This window comes from Neovison vison, chromosome 1, assembly GCF_020171115.1.
Source record: "Neovison vison isolate M4711 chromosome 1, ASM_NN_V1, whole genome shotgun sequence".
In the NCBI taxonomy this organism is placed as follows: Eukaryota; Metazoa; Chordata; class Mammalia; order Carnivora; family Mustelidae; genus Neogale; species Neogale vison.
In genome coordinates this window covers 63373436-63397445 of record NC_058091.1, presented here as the reverse complement: position 1 = coordinate 63397445, position 24010 = coordinate 63373436, and the positions used below count along the sequence as shown (strand labels likewise).

General features: G+C 41.3%; 1 protein-coding gene across 4 annotated transcripts in view; it reads right to left on the bottom strand.

The window, feature by feature from the left end:
* Positions 1–24010, bottom strand: part of NHSL1 (NHS like 1) — a 130902-nt gene that overhangs the window by 84830 nt on the left and 22062 nt on the right. The window contains exon 1 of one of the 4 annotated variants that reach the window (XM_044247900.1): positions 22025–22310. The exons of the other annotated variants lie outside the window; for them this stretch is intronic. Within the exon in view, the coding sequence (XP_044103835.1) occupies positions 22025–22040 (16 nt within the window). The 5' untranslated portion in view covers positions 22041–22310. Of the gene's footprint in view, positions 1–22024; positions 22311–24010 lie in introns of those variants that run through there. 4 annotated transcript variants of the gene reach the window in all.

Below are 24010 nucleotides of genomic sequence, written 5' to 3'. Positions count from 1 at the left end.
CACTGTAAAAAAATGAAGAAGTAAAATTAAAAACAAAATGCCCCTGAAGAATAAAGCACTCTATAGGTGAGTACCTGTTGAGAAAATATAACTTTTCTGGGCAGAACTGTACAAATAAACCTTCTCCGAATGAGGCAGAATAAAAATGCTTTACCATGTATTTAGTAATATCTTCAATAGCATTTTTTTCACAGTATAATCTGTGGTACTAATTTAATAGAAAGCAAATCTTCAAAAGAAATTCTCTTCTGCTATTCAATTTTTCTTTTAATAAAGTGAAGACCTTCAACTTTTATCAAGAAACAATGGCAAGCAAATGGAATTTCTATGTATCTCATAACTTGCAAATATTTACTTCTTCATAAACACTCAGGTATTATAATAAAAGCATGAAATATTAATGTTCCTATCCAGTGTATTTTTTTAAATCAGAGCGCTATCAGATGGAGAAAATAATTTGCTCCCACCTCGGTACATAAATAATTTAATTTTGCAAGGCTAATATGACATTTGTAAAAGATGTCATTCCTATTGTCCATGACACATAGACCCCCAACAGAAAATCAGCAGGGGAGCATGGGAAAATTCTGTAAGCAATCTTTGGAAACAAGCACAGTGTCTGCTTGTTTGTTGTTCTCTGTGGTAGTTTTTCCTTGTGCTTCAGAAAGGACACTCTTCCTCACACAGCTAGTGATTTCTAACCAGCTCACAGGAGAAAGATCCAGAACACACTGGCAGTATTTCCTATTCCCCTCATTTCAGGAAATCAGATAGGGCCGATTAAAAATGCTTTTCTTCACATTTATGTTGCCAAAATGTTCTATCTTTAAAAACAAACAACATTCAGAGCCATGTGTGTCTATGCCAGAGTCCAAGTGAAAAGTTGGCCATTTCCACCTTGTGTTCAACTTTCTGCAACACGTACACAAACTTCAATCGGATCTCTTTGACCACTCTGTGGAGAAGGGATTGTGTATGGGCAAGAAGAAATAGGACATTATTGTTAAGAACTATGCAAGAAATTATGGTAGCCTGAACTAGTGTTGGGAAAAGAGAAATGGGTAGATTCAAAATAGATTTTGGAGGTGGAACAGAAAGATTAGAAAGATGCAGGATGGAGAGAAAGGCAGGGATCAGAGAGAACTCCAGTTTTTCCCGGAAGGTACCTGGGTGGAGGCCACTGATGCCATTTGCGGAGAAGGGAAAAACCTGGGAGGAGGAACCGTCGTAGGGAAAAGGAACCCAGACACCATACACGAGAGTCGTCTATTGGACACGCAAGCGGAAATCTCACATAGGCAGTTGCATGAAGCTCAGAAGAGAGGCCAGGGCTGGAGATTAAAAACAACTCGGAAACGAGCACACAGAATGTACACTTAAACCCACTGACTGCAAGCACTAAGGGTAAGAAGGCAGGCATACAAGAGAACAGAAGGTTGAACCCCGAGGTTCTTCCTCAGAAAAAGAGGAGGAAGGTCCTCTGGAGAAGCCAGAAGTGGCAGAAGAAGTAGTTCTTTGAAATGAAGAGAGCAAAGACTTGTGAGGAGGGAAAACATAGTAGCCAGCTTTCCAGAAAATGCTAATAAGGCTAAGAGAGAGCTCCACGCATCACATCTGGCTATGTGGATGCTTCCATATCCCTGAGGGGAATGTACAGAGCAGTGGGGGGCCAGACACCCAGATTTGGTCATACGGAAAAGTGAAGAGGAGGTGGCAGATCGGCAAGGTCAGATGTGGACCACATGACTGATTACTAAGCTTTGCTATCAAGATAGAAAAATATGTGAGCACTGAAGGATAGGTGAGGTCACGTAATTTCAAAAACTGAAATAAGTCCTTGTCATTTCCTTTTTCAAAAAATGTTTGGGTTTTCCTCAAGATCTCTTAATTTGTTTCTGAGTCCACAAGCCACCACAGAGCCTTTTTTAGATTCACGTTACGAAACAGGATTCAACTATCTGGGTTAATGAATGGCAATAATCTTCAGGCAGAAAGGATGGGAATTATTTTCTGAATTAATGAGTTTCATTAATCAAAAAAAGAAAGGGCCTCTAACCCTCCTCCCCCTACCCCTGCACCTTTTCGTGACCTCTCTGTACAACACTGGCAGACATCATCTTTCCACCAACTAACAATGGCTGGATTCAAGTTCTGAACATTCTTGAGAAGACGCACTCATTTGGGCAGAAGGTACCCATCAAGGCCATTAAGGAAAGTCCACCCACAAAGTCTTACAGCTCACACAGCATTTTTAATCTATTTATGATGAAAAAATTAAGGTGGTGGTGGGGAGCAGCGGATTAATAATTTTTTAAGATAAGAAAGCTGAAGCAAATAGCTCCAGAAATAGAAGACAGTGGACTGAGAGAGGAATTCTTGATTGGTTAACTAATCTGGAATCAAGAATAGGAAGTACTATAACAGAGAAGTAATTGAGAGTGTGTAATCTCCAAGGACGTAAGAATGGAATGCCTAAACCTATGTCTATGCTGTAGGTCCAGCCTGGTGCCAAATGGCAAGATGGTTCTATATGTTACAAGCACAGTATAGTCCTTAGGGAAACAAAAGAAAAATAATAGCTAGAAGCAAATGGTGCTTCCTCTGAGCTGAGCATTTCATGCACAATATCTCACTTAACTCACATCACAGCCCTAGGGCACTGGAGCTTGAATTTTCCCCATTTTTCAAGATGAGGAAATGGTGGCTCAGTAAGAAGCTAGGTAATATCCAAAAGCCAAAAGCATGCCAAGTGTGGGGCAAGAATTCAAACCAGGTCTGCAGTGCTGGAGGCTTTCTCCTACCCACTCACCATGTAATAGGACTCCTGGGAATACATAAGGCACAAATGAGTACTTAGCAAAGCAGACAGAGAGCAGAGCCCCATACAGATTCAAAGAGGGAGAAATGGAAAGTCAAATAAAGCCCGGACTTTAAGTAAACTTTTTACTGGACACAGAAAAGTGCACAAAATACATGTATGGCACCAAGTGAGTGCCCACCCATGTCACCAGTACCTGGATCAAGATGGAGATGATGACCAGCTCCCAGAGCTCTGTTCATGTCCTTCCAGTCACTCCTGCGATCCCCGAAAGGTTGACTGTTACCCTGGCATAGTCATCAGAGGTTTTGTTAGTCTTGCCTGGTTTTGAATTTTATGTGATTAGGATCATACTTCCTGTGTTTGGCTTCTTTCACTCTATGTTACGTTTGTGAGATTCAACCATGGGATCCACATGGCAAGTATTGGTTGATTCTTAATGCTGTTTGGTGAAGAGAACACAAATCCATTCCATGATTCATGCCCAGCTTTGGACATCCTCACAGATGTCATTTGGTGACACATACATACCTCAATGTTGGGTATGTTCCTAGAAGGGGAAGTTGCTGGTTTATGCTGGTTTATAGGGAATGCATACATTCAGCTTCAGCAGATACTGCCAAAAAGGCTTCCAAAAAGGAAAGACTAGCACATTGATTTAATGGTTTTCTTCCCATAGTAGTGGGCCATTCCAGTATAAACAGAGCTTTAAAATATTGAAGGGTATCATAAAAATTATCCCAGGGCCATTCTGAAATATCAGAAATAAACTAAAAAGCGAGTCTTTCTGAAAATCATGTGAATGATGGAAGGAGGCCCAGCTTGCCAAATTTCATGTAATAAAAGCTAAAGAGAAGGGAAACTGGTTGAAAGGGTCTTGAAAGGGTCAGTGGACAGCAACGGGGCTGTCCACAAATGATGCAGGAGACAGTAGTCTTTGGCCCAGGATAGCAATTTCCAGGTCTCAACCCTCTGTGTGAGACCTGGGGCATCAATGTTTCTGGGCCTTGGGTGTTTCACCACTGAAATGACAGAAGGGCATTAGCTGAGCTCTCACTTCCACTTTGGGCAACATAATGTGATATAGATCGCTAACAGAGAGAATGCTTCTGGCTTGTCAGAAACAGCAAGGCTTCGGTCCTATACACTCACTACACAATGCATCCAAAGCTAGAAGATGAATACACTTTTGTTGCAAAATAAAACAGAGGTTAGCTGGACTGATATGTGCAGGGGAGTTCTAAGGACAACTTAAGTGTTGGAGCAATGTGTTGGGGGATCTTATAAGGAAGCCTTTTAGAAAAAAAAAAAAATTCTTTTGAAAATATTTGGCCAAAATGATCCCAGGATTAAAAATGAATTTTAAAATGTGCTCTCAGGGGGCGCCTGGGTGGCTCAGTGGGTTAAGCCTCTGCCTTCGGCTCAGGTCATGATCCCATGGTCCTGGGATCAAGCCCCGCATCGGGCTCTCTGCTCAGCAGGGGGCCTGCTTCCTCCTCTCTCTCTGCCTGCCTCTCTGCCTACCTGTGATCTCTGTCTGTCAAATAAATAAATAAATAATCTTAAAATAAAATAAAATAAAATGTGTTCTCAGTTTCCCAAGTCCTAATGTTAAAACAACATATTTTGCCATACATAGCTCTCAGTTCTCTTCCTTCTTATATAGGACACTTTCCTGCTGTCTTTTTTACCCAGAACACCTATGGCAGATGAAACTCATTCCAGTGGGCTTGCCATTTTTCTCCCCATTTTGATTATAAGATCTTTCAGTCACTCAAGATTTTCCTCAAGAGCCTGATTTTTATTCTTATTTGTTTAAAAATATAAACATGTAGGTTTACTAATTTTCCTCTGCATGCAGTTTTGGCTACATCCCACCAGTTTTGAGATTTAACTTCCTCTGTATCACTACCTTCTAGAGAGTCTACTTTTGTATTCAAATATCTTCTTTTCTTTCTACTTTTTATCTATAATACTAATGAATTGTAAAATAACCTGCCATAAGGTCTCAAACTGAATAAAATCCATCTTGACAGAATCCATAACAAGTTTGTCATTCTTGACACTTCTTTTTGGAAACTCCCCCAGCATCTATCCTGCCTCTTTGCCCTTGAAGATATGCTTTAAGAGGTAATATACCCTGCCACATGTGTAACTTGGGCTTGTCTTTGCTTTGCCATGTTTTTTTAAACAGAAAAAGCAAATTGAGCAGGCTGTATAAGCAGTACACCAAGCTAGGGCTCCCCTCCTCTCTCTCTTCCCCTTTATCCTTTTGACAGAGGAGGTGGTCAAGACCAGCTCTGTGAGGCTGCACTGGATTTTGTACAGATAAGCACTTCTTTCCCAGTTACATATTTGGGAAACTTCAGTTAAGTACAGAGGAAGAAAAACACTGTGCAACACCAAAAACCTTACAGACTTTAGATGACCGTTCCCACTGTGTTCACAAACAGCAGCGTGAGACTCTGACGCTGGGAAGGAGGAAGTGCCAAAAAAAAATTCTTTTTAAAATCCAAAGTGACAAAAGAGTTTATGAGGCTTAGAAGGCTTGTCACACCATGAAAACAAATCCCCTCATTTACATCCTCATTTACATTTACATACATGAATTTATAGCTCACGGGAAATGGCAAGTCAGAGTGCAGTGGGATTACCAGTGTCCAGACATTTGTGGAGGGCATTTACATATGAAAAGTAGAAAAGAAGTGGGTACATACTAGGACCCTTACCAATCCACTTAGGAAACTGAAAACCCAAAGTGAAAAGATCCTGTTCAGCACTACAGTCCAACAAATACCAGTTAGAAGGGCAGAGGCTGTGAGCCTGTAACACACATAGGACAGAAAGAAAAACGTCAGTTAACAGTTACTGGGTCGAGTCTTGGTTCCAGGCCAGCTTTCCACGTATTAGCCCATTTAAAGTTCATGAAAATCTTATCAGTGAGGCAATCACCATCTGAATTTAGAAATGAAAGAGCAGAGATGAAGGAAGTTAGGTGACCTGCCCCATGGCTGCATAGTTCTACGGGTAAAGCAGTCATCAGGGATTAGAAAGCCCCAAACAGGAACTTGTGAATGAGAGACCAGATCCTGCTTCTTATTTATTCCTCCTATAATTCCTCCTCTGGGGTCGATGGGCCATTTTCCAATTCACATTTTGTAATTTACTGGGAACGAGTAAACTGTGTATCTAAGACTCAGATGAGAGGATTAATGGGGAGAAAGCAAAATCTGACCTAATCTGACAAAGTATAAATCTGACAAAATCTGACATAATTATAAGGCTTCTTAAGTCAATATGATTTCACTTGACTACATGATAAGCCCAAATATCAAGATTTTGCTTCTGCTATTTGCTTTTTTAAAATACATTCTTAACACTCCAGGAATAACTGGAGCAAGAAGAAAGTAAAGGAGAACGGTAGAATGGAGAAAGAGCCAAAGGCTTCCATTCAGGAAGAAGAGGTGAACATATTTAGAAGAAAAAGAAAAGCCAAAAAAAAAAAAAAAAAAAAAAATCAAAGCAGATTCGGGTTAATAACTGTGCCAGGTTTTAGGACCAAGGAAGAAAGGTAGTACAATGTGAAGACTCAGCGGCCAGCCTAGCCTTCAAACACTTCCATGCAGTGCATTGGCTCTCATACTAAGTAAATGTTTCTTTGTTGTTGTTGTTGTTAGGATTTATCTATTTTAGAGAGAGAGAAAGTGTGTGTGCATGGAGTAGGAGCAGAGTGAGAGGAAGAGGGAAACTCAAGGAGAATCCACAGTGAGCAAGGAGCTTAATGCAGGGCTCCATCTCATGACCCTGAGATCATGATCTGAGCCAAAACCAAGAGTCAGACGCTTAAAGGACTGAGCCACCCAGGTGCCCCTAAGTAAATGTTACTTTAAAAAAAAAAAAGGGCACCTGGGTGGCTCAGTGGGTTAAGCCGCTGCCTTCGGCTCAGGTCATGATCTCAGGGTCCTGGGATCGAGTCCCACATCGGGCTCTCTGCTCTGCAGGGAGCCTGCTTCCTCCTCTCCCTCTCTCTGCCTGCCTCTCTGTCTGCTTGTGATCTCTGTCTGTCAAATAAATAAATAAAATCTTAAAAAAAAAAAAATCAAATATGCTGGGACGCCTGGATGGCTCAGTCAGTTAAACGGCTGCCTTCAGCTCAGGTCATGATCCCAAGGTCCTAGGATCGAGTCCCACATGGGGTTCCCTGCTCAGCAGGGAGCCCTCTGCCTGCCGCTCCTCCTGCTTGTATGCTCTCTCTCACTTTCTCTTTCTGACAAACAGTCTTTAAAAAAAAAAAAAATCAAATATGCTAAGATACGGAAGAAAGACTGGCTTAGAAAAGAAAATGTAGACAATCTCTGGATGATGAAATTAATGTGCTAATCAAATAAAGCTCATTTCCAAGTTAAGGATTACAGCTGAAATTTATTACACACATAAAGTAACCAAAGCAAACAAATAAACAAAAACTGTCAGGTTTTTAAACTTTGTTGGCACCAGTGGCCCATCAAGTCAGTAGCCCGTCTTTTTAATTTTCATTCTTTGACTAGTCATTAAGAGAATTATTTATGAGCCTATTATTTCATGTTTGAGGGGAATAAATGTATAATTCATGATTTTCCTCTAGAAAGATATAGGCACTCATCACTTAATTCCTACAAAGGTGAGTGATTAAGTAGGGTTATCAGCTCTGTTAATTTCTGACTCTATTATTATTACCCCATGCAGATGCCAGTGTTCTAATATTTCAAGCCAACTGATACCAAGCCAACTGCTTTAATATTTCATGTAGATAAATTCACCATATTGGCAAAGCACAGCCCAGACTTAAGACTTTTGCCTGTCTTGCACTGTATGACTAAAATAAATGGCTTTTAGAATTCCAATGAGAGAGGCGCCTGGGTGGCTCAGTGGGTTAAGCCTCTGCCTTCGGGTCGGGTCATGATCTGGGGTCCTGGAATTGAGACCCGCATAAGGCTCTCTGCTCAGTAGGGTCTCTGCCTGCCTACTGTGATCTCATTCTCTCTCTCTCTCTCAAGTAAATAAATAAGATCTTAAAAAAAAAAAAATGTTAAAAAAAAAAAAAAAGAATTGCAATGAGAGTACAGTATTTCTTAAAGGACATCAAATCAACTCCTCTATTTTAATCAACAAAAAACAAGTATATTTCAAGTACTGGGTTTTGAAGGGGACTTTGACCAACAGGATGGTTCTCACAAAGGCAACATTAGAAAAACAAGGCTAAAAAGCAGCAAATATCTCAGATGTCCCACTTACGCAACACTTGGAAAAACTGAGAATGAGCCTTTGATATTCTGCTACCAAAAACAATCTTCACTGCTCTGATTTATTATTGTTAACTGTTCCTGGACAAAGTAAGCTTATGATAATGTACAGTTAGCCTTGATTTTCCCGTAGAGGCCATAGGTCTAAGACACACTCGGTGGCATGGCTTGGATCCACTATGATGCTCCAGACATCAGGGAGAGATTTCAGGTCAGCCAGAAATAAAGACCCCTTACAACTGTCAGAAAGGGCATTCAATTCTAGTGTTTTCAAACTCGGTCCACTGGAAACCAAGTTTTCCCAACAGAAACGTCCCCAAAGCAAGATGTTTCCATACCCCCGCCCCATTTTTTTTGTTTTATTGGTGTAGTAGTTCTCTACCGCTGTTTTAACAAATTACCATGAATTTGGCACCTTAAAACAATACCCATTTATTACTTCACTGTTCAGTAGGCCCCAAATCCAGAAGGCTTCTGGGTTCTCTGATTAAGATGTCACCCAAATTAAGGTGTTGACTGGCTTCCTATTTGGGGGCTATGGAGGAATATCTGTTTTCAAGCTCATTCAGGTGGTTGGGAAAATTCAGTTCCTTCTCAAGGGTTTCCTAGTGGTTCCCTTCATCTTCAAGCCAGCAACACACTGAATATCCTTCCTTCCCAGGCTTAGAACCTCCCTGAATTCACATTTGCCAGCAGCCAGGAGAAAGCTCAGCTCTTAAAGGCTCCTATGATGACATTAGATCTACCTTGATAATCCAGGCTAACCCCCCTCACTGAGTAGTAACCTTCGCTCTAGCTGCAAAGTCCTGTCTTGCCATGGTCAACATACTGACAGCATGGTACCAGGGGATGAAAGTCCTGGGGGCCAAAATTTTGCCCATCAGAGTTGGCAGGGTGGATTTTCCACTATTTGGATTCCTTCAAGGCCAAAAGACTCAGACCATTTCGAGAATCAGTTATGATCAATCATTAACTGGTTATCTTTGCTTTTCTTGAGTGAGTTAATATTTCTAGTTTGCACCACCATCCCAGGTAATGAACACTATGTCCCTCATTCTGAATACCTAGCTCTGGCTGACAACCTCCATGTCATTTACCCTTATAGGCCACTGTGCTGCTGTATCCCAAACATGATTTTCCCTGTTAAAATCCAAATTATTTTAGGATTTCTTGGCATAGTTACTTCTCCTTCCAAGGCAAATAATCTTAATTGAAACTTTTTTGTGTGCATTTCAACACCTCAGAAATTATCCACAGGGAACAGCTAGAATGAAGCACAGTATCCCAGCTGTGAAACAATTTATAACTTTATACACAGGTTAGGGTAAGGTTTTCTACTTTGTTTCTAATACCAAGCCAGCGGACACACCAGAATTTTTCCCTCATATTTTAAAAAATTTTCAAGTACTAATGAATTAATTCAACCACCCAACCTTGATGCGATTCTTGGCCTCAAGGACAATGAAGAACGTGTTCCCTGCCTTACTGCCCAGCACAAAGAAAACTGCTGGATGACAACGTGGCAGGCGGCCCAGAGAAGTTAAGACCAGCTTGGGAATGTTAGTGTGGAGGATTTCTACAGGAGCTAACATCTGAGTGCAGTCCTGTCAGTCCAATCTAAATGTCAGGGTGACGCACCGCAGGAGAAACAGAAATTCCTTCTAAGCAGAGGGTCCTGGCACATGCAGAGAAAGAGGAACAAGGGTGGTGAATATAGAAGGGGGAGCCACTAGTGGGAACTGAAGCTGAAGAAAATCAGGAGGCATTCTTTCATGAAGGGCTTGTCTACATCATGGTAAGGAAGTTGACTTTACCCTGAAAACAATGATATGGTGAGGGGACTGAGGAATGTTTACCAGAGGAGAAAACACATTCTGGAGAGAGTCTGGGTACTTCCGAAAAGCAAGTGGATTAAAATCAGGGCATTAGGAGACGGATAAGCCGGAAAAAGAACAAAATATTACTCGTCACCACACTAGGGCAGGGCTGGCCCAGGAGACAGAGAGGACAGTGCATATTCAAGAAGGAGAACTGACAGGAAGTGTAGAAAGGGAGAGGAGGAGACAGAGGACTGCCGGTTTCCCACTACATTCCAGGCACCTCAGCTCATTTGATTCCCGAAGAATCACCCCCACCAAGCAGACAGTGCAGTCACTTCTAGTTATTAGATGGTGGAAATGGCTCTGAGAGCTTACGTGGCCTCCTCAGAGTTAGTCAATAATAGACTCAGGATCAGAAACTCTGATTCCTAGGTTAAGACTCTTTCTGCTTCACATGCAGAAATTTTACTCACAGTTAAAAACATCAAGGGACGCCTGGGTGGCTCAGTTGGTTAAGCCACTGCATTGAGACCCACATTGGGCTCCTTGCTTGGCAGGGAGCCTGCTTCTCCCTTTGCCTCTGCCTGCTAATCTGTCTGCCTGTGCTCGCTTGCTCTCTCTCTCTCTCTGACAAATAAATAAATAAAGTCTTAAAAAAAAAAAATCAAGAAGACTTCAGGCTCATAATCCTGAATGGGCATTTTAGTAAGATCTCAACTGGTCATTAAAATGATTGGTCTGTCATCTTCATTTTTTTGAGGTGAAAAGACAACCTCTAGGTCAAAGTTCTTGTAACGTTTAATAACCATCACAGTGGTAAAGAGAAAGAATAAAGTCCTGAACGCAGCTAAGCACTCGATCACTCAACAGATATTAATAGAGCACCTCTAGGTGTACTCTGACATAAGGTCCTGAATAATAACCAACTTGTTCTCATGGTACCTAGTACAAAGAGAAGAACAAAGTGACCATATTGTGTGCATATTTACAGAGAAAATGGGGAACAAAGGTTATAATGGAAATAGAGTGAACTGCATACAGGGGAACCCTACAAAATCATCCAGCGGATCTGAAAATTTAGAACAAGGGATGAGAAGACCAAAGGAAGTACAATTCCAAAGGAAGTATTTAAACATGTTAAATTAAAACAAAAAACAAAAAAATCCACATATTTGAATGATCTGCTAAGACAAAATAATCTAATTCTAAAGAAAATTGTACCACTCTTCTTTTTTTCCATGTTCAACTGCCCATTCACCAGACTATGCATTGGAGTGGTGGCGGTGGTGTGTGTGTGTGTTTAAATCTAAGAGAGAAAAAAGTGCTTGGATCAGGGGGCATTTCTCCTGGGTGAGTAAGTCTTCAATTTCTTAGTCAAGAGAACTGTAAGCCCTTCAGAATGGGGCTTGGGAGGAACCAAGAGGGGACTGGCCATCTCCCTGAGTGATCTGCCACTTCAAAGACCAAGAAAACACCTGAGAAATGGACTTCCCTCCCCATCACCACAATGTTTGAATTTCTAGAAATACATTACCTTTCTCCTTTATACCAACTTCCCACTCTTACAAGCCATTTATGGTTGAAATCATTCCATTAGATTTTTCAATCTGGTTGTTACAGAAAATAAGACTCTGAAAGTTAAAAATCTTTCTTGCTCTACTTATTGCCTATCTATTATCAGCTGAATGTAGAAAAATCCACTTTTATATTTTAAGCTATCCTCAAAAAAAGCCCATTTATTTTCAGGGAGAGTGATGTCTAAAGTCTCTTTCGCCTAAACTGGGTTGCATATTACATTTCATGCCTTTAATCCACAAATATCAGTTGGAATTCCTTCATGGTCAAGCTAGGGCCCTTCATGTGCTAGGGCCCCAAGGAACTTAGAATCTAGTAGAGAAGCCAAAGCATCAATCACTACCACACACAAAGAGTAGTACATGTCCCAAAGAAATGCAAATCACACTCAATGAGGGGGTCAGAACCTGCCCTCCATTTTAATAATGCTATGAAAGAAAAAGTTGTGGTATTATAAAAGAGTAAAATATCTTGCACTTATCATGAGAGGACTTCTGCTATTTCTTATAACACACAAAGCTCAGCAAAACAAATACACTCATAAGAATAAAAACTGAGCTGCTTATTAGACATATAAGTGAGCTTTGTAATTTGGATAGGCTCCCTACTCCTTCTATAGGCTCCCTATCAAAAAAGCCATAGGGATCAATTTTCCCAAATCCCAACCAAAATTCTTATCAAAGCTATTCAGTGAAAAGTAAGGGTATATCTTGGTAGCCACATTAAAGCCACAGTTTGCTACCTTTATTGCTAAAATGAGATTAGGTAGCACGATCTTCATTCCCATTGCAGATAAGACAAAGGAATCCCATTAAATATCACACCTTCTGTGAGCATCAGACAAGAACATGACTGACATTCTTCCTTTTCCACCAGACTAGAGGATTTGACAGAGCTACAAGTCCTGTAGCTCAGGCACCAAACCCATCTTCTCTTTGGCTTAGGTTTGGCCCATGATTGACACCCCCCAAAATACAGAGAAATTGCCAAGACTTGAGCTTTTACTTCACATGAAATGTACTTGTGAGCAAAGGAGTGGAACCATCACATGTTTTTAAGGGTTCACTTGGGCCACTGGGTTGAAACGATCTGTAAAGGGAAACTAAGGTGGGACTCAGGCAAGGAGGGGGCAGTGGCGGTCTGGGAGGCCGTCGGATTGTGGAAAAGATTCTAAAAATCAAGTCAATGGGATTTTCTGACACACTGAGTGGGGTAAGAAAGAAAAGGGGGACATATAGGACTTCTAGGTTTTGGGTGTAAGCAACTGGAAATGCATTTGTCTCCCAGTTGAAATGAGCAACAGATATGGGGGCAAGTGTGAGGGGGACCAGGAGTCCGATGTATTCATGACATCTACTAGAAATCTAGTTGGAAATGTGGAGGGGGCAGATGGATATTCATATTTGAAGTTTGGAAATAAAATTTGGGTGCTACCAGCATATCACAAATACTTGGTTCGCTTACTAGAAAACCACAATCAACTCTCGACACTGGCTAGAGAATTACCTCACAGTAATAATTCTTGCTGGGTATGAGGGAAGCAGTACTCTGGCAGAGAGAAACCTGTTCTCTTCATTTCTCTACACGGCATCTGTATAGTTTGACATCATTGCTGCTACAGGGCAATATCAAGGAAGAGACAGAGAAAGGTAGCTGCTTTTCATGCACAGAACACAGATGTCACTTTCCAATGTTAAAAGGAGGGAATGGGGAAATTAAAGCAGAGAAAATCTAGTCAAACACAGTCCCAAATAGTAGTCTGGGAGAACCCTTTAGTATGTCATGTGCCAAAAGCATCTCATCTATTTCAGGGGCTCCTGTTTTCCCCACGGCTCTCAGACACTTTATCTCCTGCAGATAACATGCCAACAATGGATCCATTCAGCAATTTCATAAAGGTGAGTGAGGGGCAGGGAGCAAGTAACAGAAACTCATTTCCAGCCAAATTTGCTATCAGTAGCCAAAAAGCACATCTGCCATACCAACATTAACTTTCTGTGGGAAGCAGAAAAGACACTGGACATTTAAAAGTTTTAAATGTTCTCAGTAGGGAACTGAAAAGAAGCCGTCCTTATAGGCATAATCTGATAAACCTATATCAAAAAGTGATGGTAAGGGGGGCCTGGGTGGCTCAGTGGGTTGAAGCCTCTGCCTTCAGCTCAGGTCACAATCCCAGAGTCCTGGGATCGGGCCCCACATTGGGCTCTCTACTCAGCAGGGAGCCTGCTTCCCTTCCTCTCTCTCTGCCTGCCTCTCTACTTGTGATCTCTGTCTGTTCAATAAATAAATAAAATCTTTTTTTAAAAAAAGTGATGGTAAGTATCAAACTAATGTTTTATATTCAAGACAAGCTTAAAGCCATCAAAAACGTACCCATCTGTATTCAGTACTTTTGGTGTTTAAGGCCTGCATTTTTGGAGGGATGGATACACAATGTCATCTGTCCAGTATGCTATTTGTTTTAGACTTCCATTATAATTCACTGACAATTCAGTTGGACAACATTTACACTTACTAGCCTATTCTATCTGAGACGAAAAGTAGGCTACCGTTTCTGAGGACCTAGGAATACGGTGAGATGAGGAATAACCCAGCAATAAGGAGACTTCATTACCCATTGCTCATGCAGCAGTCAGCGTAAAATAAGAACACTGCTCCCCACGTAAAGATCCATCCACCCATTCTGCTCATATAATTATGGAGAGATTGTGTGAAAACAAACAACTTTATAAAAGGCATCATGAGTAGTCCAAATCTTGCTCCAGTTTTTTAGCAAGTATTTGCTCTTCCAGGAAACATTTCCACTGGTGTTGAAGCAGTCAGAAGCAAGTTGGTATCAGGATACTCTCGCTGGCTTCCACGGCTTTCAAAATCCTTGCATTGCTATCATGCACGTTTGCCAGTAAATGTGACTTTTAATACTTTGTATCATTTGGGTGTATTTAAACGACTGTGACTACCAAAAACTTTACAAAAATTGGTGTAAATATGCTGTGATACCAATCCGAAAGGTTCTCATTCTCCCTGGATAGCTACACCATCTTCACATATGAAGGTACAAATTAGTCCTTACTTTCACAAGCCCAAGGTAGGTATAATCGGTAAATTTATAAAGCACTCAGGTCAGATTTAAATAGCACTACTACATATTTGTGAAGAAATGCCCACTATCTCATGTTATTACTTAATCCTCAGTATTTTATCAGGTAGCTGTATTCTAACAGCGAAGGAGATTTTACTCAAGCTTGTATTGTTAAGAGACAGAGCTGGGATTTACTGAATCTTTACTAACCTGTTAGCTACTCTTGTTATTTGTGTCATAACTGGCAGGAAACCCCTTTAAAAAGTCTCTGACTTCGCTTTTTTTTCCTCAAAGTCCACCTTGGGGAAAGAGGAACTGCCAAAAGGGCTTACTAGTGGACAGGAAAGCAGCTGGAGGCCTTGGGTGCTGAAGAAACCCCGCGGCGTCAGAGACGGAGGCTCTCCTGGAGACAGAGGAGGGCGTGCGCCTGACATATAGTCAGTGCCCATCAATATCCGATGAATAAACTTTTTTTTTAAGTAGGCTCCACACCCAGCATGCAGCTCAGCATGCAGCCCAGCTCAAGGCTTGAACTCAGGACCCTGAGATCAAGATCTGAGCTGAGATCAAGACTTGGATGTTTAAACAACTGAGACTCCCAGGTGCCCCTGAGGAATAAACTCTTATGCCTAAGAGTTTATTTTGGCTCGGTAAGATGAACTGCAGAGGTATTTCAGAATATCAGCAGATTTTGGATGAATTTAGATGTACAAATTAGCCACCTGGGGAGAGTATTGGCCTTTTTTTTTTTTTTTTTTTTTTTTTTTGGCATAAAGCTGGGTATTCTGTTTAGCAACACTTTTCCAGGAAAAATGAAGGGACCAGAGCTTTCTTTGTCCTCTGACCATCAGGAAAGGGTCTGGATAAAACAAAAACGCAATCTGCAGGAGATGACTGGGATGGAGCAACGGAGTACCAGCGGCAGTGAAGGCCTCCACCTGCTTTATTTTCTTCTGCCCTGCCATATTTGTCTCATCTCCAGGTATTTTCTAAAAGCCCCTTTGCATTTGCTAAGGAACTTTGCCATTTGAAAGAGAAAAACCATTGCTCTTAACTTCCGGTGTCAGTTTCCCCAGCCAACGTTCTGCCACCTCTAGGATCTTCCAGACTCCCGCCTCTCTCCTGAGCATGGCCTGAACAATGGGGCCACCCTCTGCCTCCCCTTCCTGAGAAAACCCTCAGAAGCCTCCGTCCAGCCTTTCCTCCCTCCCACTCCTACTGTGAACAGTGGCTCACTCGGGAGAGCAGAGGCATTTGTCACAACCCCCAGTCCGAAGTTTCAGGAGCAGCGAAGCTTGCACCGTTTTGAAAGAAAGATCACAGATACCTTCTTGCGGTCACCGAAGCAGAGATTCTCTCTTTGTTTTCAAATGCTGTCTTGTAAAATTTCTCAAGAACAAACATCCATAATCTGACCTTTGAAAACCACTCTGCACTTAAATAGAAGTTTACCTACATTATACTTCACACAGTTCCTAGAGTTCACCTTACGTTATTTATATCTTTTTGTTATAACAAGACATTCCAAAGAGAAAGTGGTCATGAACGCTCACATCTCTCTTACCGTGCACCCCCCACCCCACAACACACACACAAATTCAGCCCAAGTTCAAGTCAGCATAGCTTTTTGTCTCAAAGGCTCTCAGTATCAGCCTCATTTTGATAGTAACAACAACAAAAAATCTAAACCTTAGCTAATAATACCTGCTCAGTGTCATGACATCAGCACACGGAGGATGAACAGTGTGTCGTTGTACTGCCTGTCAAGTTAAGACCTCCTCATCTCAAATTCAATTGCTATGTATGATTTTATAAAATAATTGACTTTTCAACTTAAGAATATCCACCTTCCCACCCAATGTCCCCCAATAAAATATCTTGACAAGCTGCTTAATCACACAAAAGCTTTTAATTTGCTTAAAGACCCTTGGGTTGTTTTCAAGCAGTGTTTCCTTCTGAGGTTTAAAATGGGAAAATACATACCCCTCCATACCTTTGTGCCTGCTGGATGGTGGTGACACGGTGTCCCGAGTGGTAAATTGCCTTCATCGCACTGATCCATTCATTTGCCTTCGTCTATTAACTATCACCTTTACTAACGCGTGTGCAGACTACTGATCACACCTCCGTAACTAGAAGGAGTTCAATCCAGCTTAGGCATGATACAGCTCCCCCAACGAAGAGGGTAAGGGGGGTAGGTAAAGAAAAGAAACTAGAAAAGACAGAGGGAAAAAGAGGAGACAAGAACAGGTAAAAATGGAACAGGAGATATTAAAATGGAGAACTTAACTGAAACCTTTGCCAGTGCTTGCGGTAATTCGAGTCATTTGATTCAGTTCCACCAAATTACCCAGAGCACTATCTTCGCACAGAGCATGCTCCAGAAATGAGCAGACCCCCAGCTCCGAGCTTCAGGCAGCAAAGCTCTGCTAACTAACTGCCTTTTCATTCCTTAAGGATAGCATCTCCTAGTTTATATTGTATTATCTATTCAGCATGGTGAGCTGGCTTCTCCTTCCATTAACATATTTAAAAACAAGACTTTAACTGCAGGAAGAAGAAAGAACTAGAAAGCATGATAGACTTTTCAAGGGAAAGACAAAGGAAATAAAGGGCCAGCTTTGTTTGGTTTATTAAATTTCAAGGGCTTTGCCCGCCAGTTTGAAAAATGCATGATATCACCAGTGCGTTTATTAAAAGTGCTACTTTAAATTGCAGATTGAGCAAATGTGAATTCCCCTTGGTAGCTGTAGGTTATTGACTAACAATTATACGCAATTTTTAAATGAAAGGAGGAGGGAAAATAGAGAAATTTGAAGGGCTACAGTCCTAAAAGCTGCTGTTAATTTAAGTTAAACTCAAAATCTAAATGTATGCATAATAAAATGTCCAGATTCACAAAGATGCAACATTTTCAAGATCGCTTTGCATTTTGGTTATTAAAGTCTTTACAAGTGATGCTCTGAATCAAATGGCAAATAGCATAAACTTTGCTCAATGCTTCCATGACAGTTTAATACTGATTTAAGAAGGGGGTGAGGAACCTTCCAGAGCAAATGGTTACTTGCTAGCTAACTTGAAAAATACACTTGTTTCAGCACAGAAATAACAAATCTGTTTCTGATTCCAGACATTATTTTCCAAAAGCTGCCAAGAAAAGAATCTAAGGAATTCTTTTACATGCACAACATACACGAGACAACTGGAAAGCAGTCTGTGATCCGTTCCAGGATGCACAAGGAGGGAGAGAGCTGAGTTTCTAGTATAAACGGCCCTCGTGGGAGCAGAAGCACATGCCTGAGATAGTTCATAGCTGTAATCTCCAACATAACTCTTTGCTATTATTAGACAACCTAAAGGCTTTCCTAAGTTTGTAACTCGTGAAGCAGAAAAGAATAAAGACAGGACCCTACCATGCTGAGCACGCAGGCAGCTGGGATACACCCACCCCAGAGAATTTACCACTTTTTCAATCCAAGAAACTGGATTTCTAGATCTCCAATGGCAGTAAGAGCTGAGAAAGGGAAAGAATCTAGTCCAACACACCAAAGTCAGGTTTAAATCTCTGGGGAGAATGCTGACTAGGTAAAACCCAATACTAAATTCAGAAACTAAAGGTCTATGATGCTCATAAAACACACTGAAATTATTCTTGGACCACAAAAGGATACGTGTATGATTCCTTTCCACATTAAGAATGACATTTTTAAAATAATACTTTATTCTCTAAACTCAACTATGGACATAAATTGTTTTACAATTTTCAAAATTATGTTGCAAATATGACAAAATTACATCAAAAGTACATAATTTAGCATGCATCACTTGTGCTGTATAAATAAGAAGACTAAGCGACAAAATCCACTTTGGAGAGAAGGGGGATAATAGAGGAGAATTCTGAAAGACTGAGTCATCCAACTGACTGAGCTATCTAATGCAACTGTTTAAATTTTGGCTCACACTGAGATGACTGCAGTGAACCAAGTTCAATTTTGTCTGTTGTTTTTCCCTTTCTCAGCAGGCTAGGATTTCATAAGGAAAACTGGATCACTTATAGGAAAGAAAAACGCAACATTTTCATTAGGGCTACTGACCCTAGTATAGGCTTCACCCTTCTCCCTGCACATGCAAACCTGTCTTAAGCTTGCACCAAGCTTCAAGTGCAGCATCCAAGGACAGTCATGGTTACAGTGCTGCGCCCACCTCATATAAGGCTACCTTCAATCAGTGTGATTTTACATATTGTCTGCTCTTATGGGTTGAATAGTGTCCCTGGAAACCCACATCCACCAGGAACCTCAGAATGTGGCCTTATTTGGAAAGAGAGTCCTTGCAAATGAAATCATTGAAGATGAGGTCATATACTGCATTAGGGTGGGTCTGACATCCAATGACACTTGTCCTTATATAAAAATTACAGAGATACCCCCAGGAAAAAGGCCACGTGAAAACAGGGCCTGAGATGCTACCACCAGCCAAGAGCTACCCGAGGCCACCAGAATCTGGAAGAAGCAAGGGAAGACCCTTTGTAAGAGATTTCGGAGGGGACGTGACCCTGCCAACACCTTGATTTTTGGATTCTAGTTTCTAGATTATGAGAAAAGAGATTTCTGTTTTAAGCCACTTGCCTACTGGTAATTTGTTACAGAAGCTCTAGGAAACAAATCCAGATTTGTCTCCTAACCAGTGCCAGTTGGCCAATGCTTTGCTACCCGTCTGCAACCAGAGTACTCCAGGCAACAAATTAAATGCGTAAGGACTCGTATGGCTGTTTGATACGGTAGTGACATCACATAAGACATAATGTAGTTTTATAAAATATCTGTTTGTGATGGGTTGGAAAGTAAAAGGAAAAAAAAACAGTCTTCACAGTTAGAGATGCACTGCAAAGATAATTAATATTTACAAAGATGAAGCTGGAGGGCTGTAATTAAGAAATTTGCATTCTGAATCGTCTCAGAGAAACTTATATTCTACTCAGTATCAGTGGTAAAAATATTTTTTTCTAATATTTTGAATGGCGTAATCCACAAATGGTTTACAATATATGCATGGTCTTTAACTGTTAATCACATTATTTGATTAGCTGGAAACTCATTTCCTAGACCACAGTGCATCACTGACTACACAATGAAGAAACAACACAACCAGAGCTTTGTTAACCACAGGGCCCTCAGCAGAACCTAAGAGAATGTCTTCTGAGAGACTGGGAGCTGAGACATTGTTCACAGAAAATAAACTTGGGTGGAATGAATGGATCTGAGCTATTTCAATGGCAATAACAGAGAGTGACTACAACTTTGTGAGTTTTAAGAGCAGACAGCAATGACAAAGATGACATCTCTCTTCCAAGAAGGTACTTTTTCCTAGTACCCTACCAACCAAAAGCTGAAGAGACATGACTTTAGAAATAAACAGTCTAAATGGAGAAGAGGAAACCCTGCAATAATGTGGGAGACCATCTGATGGGAATGTTTTCTCTCAACAATTAAAAAAAATACATGGAAACATGATTTACCCAAACGAAGGGCAATCGTGTTTTCCTTTAACATCCGTGCTAATCATAACCACAGACTCAAGAGCCCTTAGAACCTCAGATGGCCAGAGAAATAGGCCAATTAATAAAAGCCCCTGGAAAAGTCTCCTATAGAGGGAAACACAAACACAGCAGGAAACACAAAGTGTCCGCAAGTAGCCTTTCATATTCCTGTGTTCAGGCTCAGTCACCATTGCTTTCTCGTGAGTTTGCCTCACAGGAAGCATGGAAGGGCGACCTAAAAATCATTATTGTAAATCAAGAGGCTATTAATCACAGGAAGAGAGCCAAATGTCAACTGTTTGTCCTGGCTGCTGGCAGATCAGAGAGTGGGCTTTAAAGGAGACTGTGGATTCTTGATTTGAACACACACTTCAGCACAAAAGTACTCGCTTGTCATCACATGCCATTCACTTGACTTTCTAAAATTTCCCAAGTTACCACGGAAACTAAGAGTTCATGAAGTTGATAGATTCTTTAATAAAATGAAATTGCTGTTATGGGAATGGGTGGAGACAAATACGTTGAAGCTGCCGAAGTCATACCCTGCAACAACTCCACACCTGCATTCAATTAAAAATCCTAAACCTTAAGCTATCATTAGGTCATAATGATTTCAACTACACTGTGGAAATTATACTAGGTTAGCCTACAGCCTCCTCCCATAATACTGAGTTCAGGCTCCTCCTAGTTATGTTTTTTTTGAGCAAACATTTTTTAACAAACAGTACTATGAGAGCCCATAAGCCATTTCATCTAAAATTATTTTTCAGAACTATTCAAATTCATTTCAATCTTAAACAGAGCTCTTTAGAAATCCACTGCAACTAGGAACTCTCTAGTGCAAGAGCTAATTGAATTCTTAGGGAGGGAAGAATGTGATGTTCTTGTTTGTTTTTACCCCCTTGATTTCATCAAATTTATACCAACTATAGAAACAAACACACCAAACTCAAAGTTTTATATTAAAGACAGTGGTGGGTTTTAAGGCGTCAAATTAGAGTTAATTCTGTAAATGTGGAAACTAAAAAATCCATGTCTAGAACTCATTAGTGGGCTTTGTGGACAAAGAGAAATCAGCAAAGCAAGACAGCCAGGACCTCTTCATTTCCAAAAACTGAAAAGCTGTCAAGAATTTCCCATCAACAGAATAACATACACTGAAAGATATGAAAAAAATAGTCTACTCCGGTTCCAAGAGAATTCATTTTAACTCTTCCATTCCAACAATCTCACAGACCCACACATTCTCAAATGTCTAAATTAATTACATTAAGATAAGAGCTGGAACAAAAATAGAGTTTGAAGAAAAAATAATTGCCTAAGAAGAGGAAACACTGCCTAACTAATCAGGGAGTCTCTATATATACTCATATATTCTCCATCTTACAGTTCTTAGTAAGCACGATCACCCATACATAGCTAGAACAAGAAGTATGTTGTACAACAAAATTAATTTCATTCCTGAATTCACACATTAAAGCTTCAAGCAATAGAATAGCTTTCCCTTTCCCATTCACTCCGATCCTTTACAGGAGCAACTTACCCCATAAAAGCTTCTCTGGTAAAACTCATGCTACAACTGTACACCATTCCTACCTGCATTAACTTTCCTTAATTCTAAACTTGTAACTACTTTTGTCAATAAGAAAATGCATACAAAACACATCCAAACAGAGAAATATCCTTTCTGTCTAAAAGAAAATTCCACCTCCCCAGCAGGAGGTCTTTCTTCCTGTTTGCAACAACAACGAAAAAGAACAATGACTTTTTTCACTTTCATACTTGCAAACTACCCCAAACTTTGATTTTAATAGTGCTAGGTGAGCACTGTAAGTTAGACTCTGATGCTAGAGGATCGTTTTTCCTAACTAAAACCTCACCACCCGAATGGACCCAAAGCCCCCTCACCTTTCAGGCAGAACATTCTGAAGCAGTGCCATGGGGGGCTGGTGCTCTACAGTCCCATGGAGCCTGCAGTGCTAGGCACAGCTGTCCCCCAGCCCACCTCCCCACATTCACTGCCAGAGAGCGGGGCAGTCAGCCAGCAACTGCGATTACAGGAAGCCACTGCCCAATCCCTGGCTTTCTGGGCTGAGCTGCCGACACCTCCCTATCTTTCATACGCCGTTTCACACCATGGAATCAGCCAGGATCATCTTGAAAAGTGGGGGGCGCCGGGGCTGAACAGTCACTGCTCGCTCAGTCCAGTGCAGACCCACATCAGGGCAAGCCCATTTGTTTGTCTTATCAGCATTTTCCATTGCACCAGATGCAGGACCTCACGTGATCGACAGCACAAAAAGGAAATCGCTTGATTCGGTTTAACTCTTTGCTATTAATTATGAGTCCTAATCTTTGACCTCATTTTTCCTTTGTTACTCATACTCTTAACTTTTTTTTTTCTTCCTGGCGTAGAACAATTCATATACTGGGACATAATTAGCACTAAACATCATGGTATGAAACTCTGCACACAGCTGTTGGAGTCGAGATAAACGGGTGGGTGAAGCACTCAACAGTGTCAAACAAAGAGTAAGCACTGTGGACATGCTGACTGTCATCATGACTACCACCACTGCTAGTAATAAACTGGAGTGCTGGGATTCAAATCTGAAACGTGTTACACTTCCACGGCATTGCCCTTTCCCATAGGAAACAAAGATCAGTCCATTTCAGTAGGCATTGGAGGCTGTGAATTTCTCACTCTGCTGCAGCCACAGTCGGATTGCTAATTTCTCCTCCACCCAAGAGTTAAATTCACTCTGCTGAGTTCACGATTACTGCAAACTTCTCAGCATGGGTTAAAAAGCCATCGAAGGAACTTCACTGCCTATCTAAAGAGAAACGGTCTACGAATGTGGCCTCAAGAGCACCCTGCTTGAAAGCACTGTCTGAACTGTGAGTGCCCTCGAGATGCTCGGAGACTCTCCAGCCCCCTGGCCACCGGAAGTGGCCATTGTTTGTGAGGCCCGTTACTGTGTGCTGGTCTTCCTCTTGACTCCACGGGATGCAGGAAACTGACTCACAGAACCAATCTATCTGTCTGTGTCCTGGGGTGCTCGCTGCAGCCCTTGTGACACAGGGTAGATGCTCTGTGTCTTTTGGCTTTTAACATACCACTCAGCATACCCTCATTTGGTTTCCACTCGTCGTCCTCCAGTATTTCCAGCAGTGCCCAGTTCATAAGTTCCCTACCGTGAGGAAGTCATGGTACTAGTTGCTATGAACACAAAAAAATATTAAGAGGTTCCTAGCCAGAAGCTGCTGGGGTGAAAAAACCTGCATGTGGAATGAAAACCAGTGATATTAACCCTTAGAACAGAACGGGAAGGAACCTTATCACTCATCTAATCTGATAAAAGGATTCAGAAATGAGGTGATTTGGCCAGCTAACCAGCAGTGAGCTGAATCAAGATCAAAATCAAGCCACCTGACCTAGCCTTTTCCATTTCACTACATGACCCTCCCCACAGATGGGCAGAGTCACTCCTTGTCCTTTCCTGTTTGGGGGGTGGGGGGTATCTCCTGTGCAATTTATGAATTGTCAAGGTATTCCTGAAAGTATTCTTCTGGGTTGGATTCAGATTTTTAAGCTGCAGAGAGAGAGAGAGAGAGAGAACTTTTACACGTTGGAGAATTAAGACTTCTGAACACAGGTCAGTACACACAGTTTGGGGGGCTTACAGGCTTCTACCAGCACTCTGAATACTCACAGTCCAACCTTTCCATACAGAGGTGACTGTATGCGCTAGAAAGACCACTGAACCAAAAAACAAAGTGAACCTGATTGCAGCCACTTCCATACCATCATCCCGCTGGTCTCTACAGCAATTTCCTGAGCTGCCAACAAGCTCGCTGAATGTGGGAACTAAGTTAGTTCTAAGAGTCACACCT